Source organism: Bos mutus, chromosome 8, assembly GCF_027580195.1.
Source record: "Bos mutus isolate GX-2022 chromosome 8, NWIPB_WYAK_1.1, whole genome shotgun sequence".
NCBI classification, from domain to species: domain Eukaryota; kingdom Metazoa; phylum Chordata; class Mammalia; order Artiodactyla; family Bovidae; genus Bos; species Bos mutus.
The window spans coordinates 74,038,769-74,044,768 of NC_091624.1; the positions used below are offsets into that span (position 1 = coordinate 74,038,769).

At 46.3% G+C, this 6,000-nt stretch overlaps 1 protein-coding gene across 1 annotated transcript in view; it reads right to left on the reverse strand.

The window, feature by feature from the left end:
• GLDC (glycine decarboxylase) overlaps positions 1–5,348 on the reverse strand; it is a 95,443-nt gene extending 90,095 nt beyond the window's left edge. The window contains exons 1-2 of the mRNA XM_005906907.3: positions 4,847–5,348; positions 4,227–4,305 (exon numbers count right to left, since the gene is read on the reverse strand). Of these exons, the coding sequence (XP_005906969.2) occupies positions 4,227–4,305; positions 4,847–5,101 (334 nt within the window). The 5' untranslated portion in view covers positions 5,102–5,348. The remainder of the gene's footprint in view (positions 1–4,226; positions 4,306–4,846) is intronic.
• Between the last annotated feature and the right edge of the window lie 652 nt (positions 5,349–6,000).

A 6,000-nucleotide genomic window follows, 5' to 3' on the forward strand; every position in this document is an offset into this window, starting at 1 on the left:
CTGTACATTTACAGCATTTTATTCATAGTTCTTATGACATCTTGGACATTTTAACTTTTGAACTCAAGTCACAGTAAGACGTAAGCCCACTGAAGATAGTGATTATGTTTATTCATACATTTATCCTTGCAATGCCCTGCCAATAGTAAATGGTCATAAACACTTAAAAATTAGGCAATAGGTTGACTGTACAAGCTTTCAGTCAGATCAGTAGGGGTCTGCCCCATAAGAATTAATGACAAAAATATAAGGACAACAGACTACTATGAGAGTCTAAACATACAAACAGACAATGGCCAGACCATATATAACTATAACATTTTCACCTACCACTTGCAGCAACCTGCTCAGGAAACCAACCCCCTAATCCACAATAAACCACCCTTGAGCCAGCTTGCTACAGACTAGACTTGCAGAAAGCTGTCTTTTGCTATCTCCAGCGACAATGGCAGAAAATAAACAATAACTTCTCTAGCAATCAGCCCAAAAGAGCCAGGACTTGATTAATAACTGACAACTACACTAATCTTGGTGCCTGCTTCCAATCTAGAACCAACCAGACAAAGCTGAACAAACAGACTTAAGCAATCACAGGGAAAATCCTGCTTTAGATGGAAGACTTGCTTTTGTTGGCCTACCTACATCTTGTTCAGGCCACCAGGGTGCCCCTGAAGGCCTTCCTACTCCTCTGTAAAACAAAAGGCTGACTTCTATAGCAAGTTCAGAATAAACAGCCTTTGCTTTTCTCATTTGGCTGGTCTTTGTTTATTTCCACAGTTGTATAAGAATTCATTGGAATTATCCTAAAGATGAAATAATAATTTGTATATGCTGGGATCTCAAGAAGCCAGAAATGGCCAAAGGAGAGATTTGTCACAGACTGCAGGCTGTACCTGACAACAGACTTAATCCAGCTGAAAGATAACTGATGTCCACAGCCAGGAGAACAGATGCCCTGCCAGTGTCCTTGGGGTCAGTTCAGAAGAGTGGGTCACCTGGGTGACAGAGTTGCCACCTGCAGCTGCATTGCACAACACTGCACCCTTTGCTCACTGCAAAATCACTCTAAACAATATTGCTTGGAACATTAGGTTGTCACAAGTCCATCAAAAGTCTCATTCTGACAACTCAGCTGCCCAGTTCGGGTCGAATAACTTGAACATCTAAGGGTTTAGTGTCTCCTCTCTCTTCCTAATAAGCATGCTCAAAATAAGCAATGTGCAATTTTCTGTAAACTTGAAACCCTGCTGCTTCTGTGAAGTTATGGGCTACTTCAGTCTGGTTCACTTGATATGACTTCACTGAAAATATTACACAGAGAAACATATCATAGCTGAAAGTGAGTGGTGTGATTCATAAAGTATTTTAAGTTTTGTATTAATTGCAAAATAAATACATAGTTACTGTAGAAAATCTAGAAAAAACAGGAATAAAAAGAAATCTAAAATCATTCATAATGGCACCATCCGGAGAAACGAATGTTTCCATTGACATAAATCCTAGTTTTTTTCCTTTGTGTATGCCAGTGGAGGGTGGGGTTCACTTGAATGGGATGAACAAGTAGCTTTGTTTGTTTCTCTAAAGTATGGCTTACTGTGAAGATCAAGGCTGAGATCAAGGCATTCTTTCAAGGCACTTCCTTACATGTCCAAGGGCGGAGGGGAGCCTCCTGCATGACAGCCGAACCATCCATGCTTCCCTGACTCTGTCAGCCCACTCTGTCCTGTACAATCTGTTCCCTCTGGCTACAGCAGTCTCCCCTGGCCTCATCCAACAGAGCATTACTACTCATCCTTCAACACCCAGCTCTGACCCTGCACCTCTGTTACCCCTTCCCTCGCCCTGGCAGTGGGCCTGAGTGTTCTCAGACCTGGACTCTCAGCCTACTGTGGCATTTCCACTAGGGTAGCTGGTGGAGTGTTTCCAGTGTGTTGGGCTTGTGCACACCTGTAAACTGGATACTGAGGAAGAGTCAGGACAAGGATTTTCTACTTTAGGGGACAATGAAGAGGACTGGAGTGTGAACAGGGCCTGCACTGTATGGGTTGAATTCTGCCTCTACTGCTTACCAGTGGTGACCTTGGGCATGATTCTTACTCTCTGTATGCCATGGTTTTTGTATTTATTTTGGGCCACACCACACACATGTGGGATCCTAGTTCCCTGACCAGAGATCCCTGCATTGGAAGTGCAGAGTCTTAACCATTGGACCACTAGGGAAGGACTGGTATGTTCATTTTAAGTCAGAGTTGATAATGATAGTTACCTCATAGGGTTGTAATAAGGATTAAATTAATATATGAAAAACATTTTAAAAAGAGCCCAGTACATGCTAAGTACTACATAATGGTTTGAGATCATAAAGTTATGAATAAGAACCCAAGTATCTCCACACTGCTTACAGCTCTCACAATCCTCTTTTACTCAGCAATGAGGAATTTAAGACATGTACTAGCTCTTAGTTTTCTCTCTACTCAGTGAACATATATTTGGTCTAGGATTCCTCTGATTATGGTAGAACACAGGCACTCAGCTTTTGTGTGAAACCAGGTTTGGATCACGATGCTCCACGAGTAAATGAAAACGCTTCTACTAGAGGTTACCTGCACCAATTTGCCCTCCCCACGTGGAACACATTCAGTAACCATTGCAGAGTAAAACACTGATGCCTTTCTGGTGCATTCTGAACCCCCATCCTCCCTATCCCCACTCCCAGCTCACTTCCAAGAAGCAAGCTTTGTTGGAGAGCCAATCTACTTCAGGGCAAGGGAGACTCCTGCCAGTGCAATATTTTCTGAGTCACTTCAGTCTAACCAGATGGAAGCAGCCCCAAACTTCACAGAAGCTGGGTTTAAAGTTTACACATAAATTATAAATTACTTATCAGAAGTCTGCTTCCAAAGGAAGGGGGAGAAATGGAATCTCCCAAGGTTCAAATTATTCAGCTGGAAACAAACAGTGACACTACAAGAGGCTAGATAACTTGGACATGGTTCCTAGACTCTGATGCTCTCAAAGAACATTTTAGAGTATATAGTAAAAGGGCTGACCTAAACATTTTGTGACTTTGAAAGACTCAGGAAGAAATTTATTTGTTAAAATACTCACTGAAGACTTGCTTTAAAAACATAACTATACTACACATCCAATGAATCAGGATTCTGATTTCCTAAAGTTGAAATAGATAAGGCTTCCAGCCATCCCCAGGTATCAATCAGTTCAAGCGGACAAAAAGTTCATATTTTCTTCTATGAACAAGGTCCCTTCCATCAGGGGAAATGGTTCAGATTTGAAACCAATAAAGGGAGCAGCCCTCAGCACAGCCTGAATTATAGCATTAGTCAGCTGGGGGCTGGACCTGCTTTATAACTCAAGTTGTATACTTGAAAACAAAATAAAGCCTACTTTCCACATATCTTTTCTGTCCCCAGACCTAAAGCAAACCAATTGTCTTCTCTTCCCTTGACCTCAGAAGACATAGCATTATTATGATTCAAAACCAGGAGAATACTTTCCTGTTTATTAAAAAAAAAAAAATTTCAGCTCTGCCTCCCCACTTGAATTTTGTGTGTGTTGTGTGAATTCTTGCTCAGTCATAGATGTCAAATAATCTTGAGACCATTAAAATATTTTAAAATATAAAATAAAATTCTAAGAGAGTCTATGGGTAAATTAAGATTTCTTAAAAATCATTCAGACTTTAAATGGTGCCCTTCAGTGGGTATAAATAATAAAATTTGGATCTGAGATGGAACAATTGGAAGCTACTGTGATGTAAATAACCTTGGGGTAGGAGGCCAGATGTCTGGGTCTCCCATTTTTGTCACTCTCCTATTTCAAGACTGTAGGCAGTCTTTTCTCCCTTCTGAGTACCCCGATCTGCAGAGAAGTGGGGACATCTTCCAAGCCAAAGGATCGGAGAATCATACCTGGACAGGTGCCTGGCGAGTTGGGAATCCTCCGCACTTGCTGGTGCATTGCCTTCCCCACCCCGACCCCTGCCCCTGCCCCAGGAAGTTTGCTGGCTCCTTGAGGAGCGCTGAGACAGAGAACTATTCCAGGGAGCCGAATATATTGCACCCTCTCCCGCCCCGTGCGGTAGGTACCCAGCGCTGTTTTAGCTTAATAAACATTCTCCCTCCTGAGCAATCCTGACCCACAGATGGACTTTCAGAGACCACAGAAAACAAACAGGCCAGAGCAAATGGAGTCTCCCGGTTACTTACAGACAGGGTCATCCATTTTCAAGGGTCTCTTCAGGCGGATGCTGGCAGGGATGGTCTTCTCGATCAGTTCATCAACGCTCTAAAATTAAAATTCAAGCTCGTGAACACTGAAGGCAGAGGAAAGAGCTTCTGAGCTAAAAGTCACCTCTGTATTTTGCATATACAAAGGCTTGTGGGGACTTCACTTAAATGGTCTAATTTTTAAAAAGAGTTTCTTCTTAAAAAGGACAACTTTAACAAACAAAAATCACTCGGAGCGGGGTAAAATAATTAGGGTAGTAATTCGGCCACTCTGGCTTGGATTTCAGTGGGCAATCGGAGATAATTGGATAAATCGGGAGGTCCTTCTCTTGCGAAGTTAGAGCTCATCAGCAGGGCCTAACTAGGTTGTAAAATACACGATTTCGAGGCGCGAAGAGCTGGTGGAGGAGAAAGTAATCTGGTGGGAGAAGTCTGGGGAACGCGGACTGAGCACGCGCGCTGTCTTCCACACCAGAGCCCCGGACCAGGGTGCAGGTCCCAAGCGAAGCGAAGCGGGGCTCCTGGTGGGGGCCAGGAGGCCTTGAGGGCAGAAGGCGGGGCGGGGGTGAGGCCCGGCAGAGCCGGGTTGGGGTCCTTACCGCCAGCCCCAGGGCCTGTAGCATCTCCTTCTGGTCTTTGTCCCCGGGGCCGATATGTCTCCGAGCGAAGTCGTCGTGTCTGGGGAGAAGGCGCTCGAGGAGGCGCGAGGCCCCGGCCCCGCCGCTATCCCCGCCGCCGCTACTTCTGTCACGGCCCCTCGGCGCCCACCGGGGGCCAGCTCCTCCAGCCAGGCGGCGGCCGCCCCCGACTCCGCAACCCAGACGCAGCCCCCAGGCCCTGGCGCACGTCTGCATGGTGGTCGTCACCGTCCCCTGCCTGGGCCCGCGAGGCTCAGCCGGGCTTTCTGCTCTTTTTCTGGTCGTAGTCCCCTGGGTGGCGGCTGCTCCCAGGTGTCTGGAGCCCCTTCCCGAAGGATGACCGAAGGGACAGATGGATGTTCAGAGGCAATGAATGGGTGCCGCGCCGATTCCGGACAGGCGCGCAAACTTGTTACTCCTCTCGAAGCACCTGCTTCGCACACTTTAAGCGTCGTTCTGGGGGTGGGCAGTGGGATAGGCCCAGTGAACGCACGGCCAATGGGAGTGAACGGAAGGGCGGGGCAGGGTCTGCCCTGCCCCGCCCCCTTTCCCTACCCCCTCCTCAGGCCCTCCGCGGGCTCCTGCTGCTCTTCTCGCAGAGCCTTCCATCCTCAATTACCCCTGCTCCATCTCTAGTGGGTGCAGGGACCGAGAGCTCCCTGCGCTCGGTGCCAGAGGCCACAGGCGAAGTGCCTGGGGGATTCAGCTGAAATGGAAGGTGATTCCGACAGGGAGGCCAAACTCATAGAGTTGGTTAGTCTGTTAATTTTAGGGTATCTCCCTGTCATACCTCGTGGAAACCAATATGCGCAGATGAGAGTTCTTATATAGTAGTAGGATCATGAACAAGTTATCCAACCTCTGAGCTTCGGTCTCCGCATCTAACAGAGCTGGATAGTATTTAAAAAGAGATCGTACATTGAAACTACAACCATAACACTAGCCTTGAACTCTTCTCTTTCCCCCTTTCCCGCCCTGCTCCCTCCCACCGCGGCGGGGCGGGGGGCGCTGTGTGTTTCTGTGTGTGATATAAAAAATGCAAAAAATACAAAGGTATACATTTTGCACTGTCACCTTAGTTGAAAAATTATTTATACCTGGATATTTTGGAAATC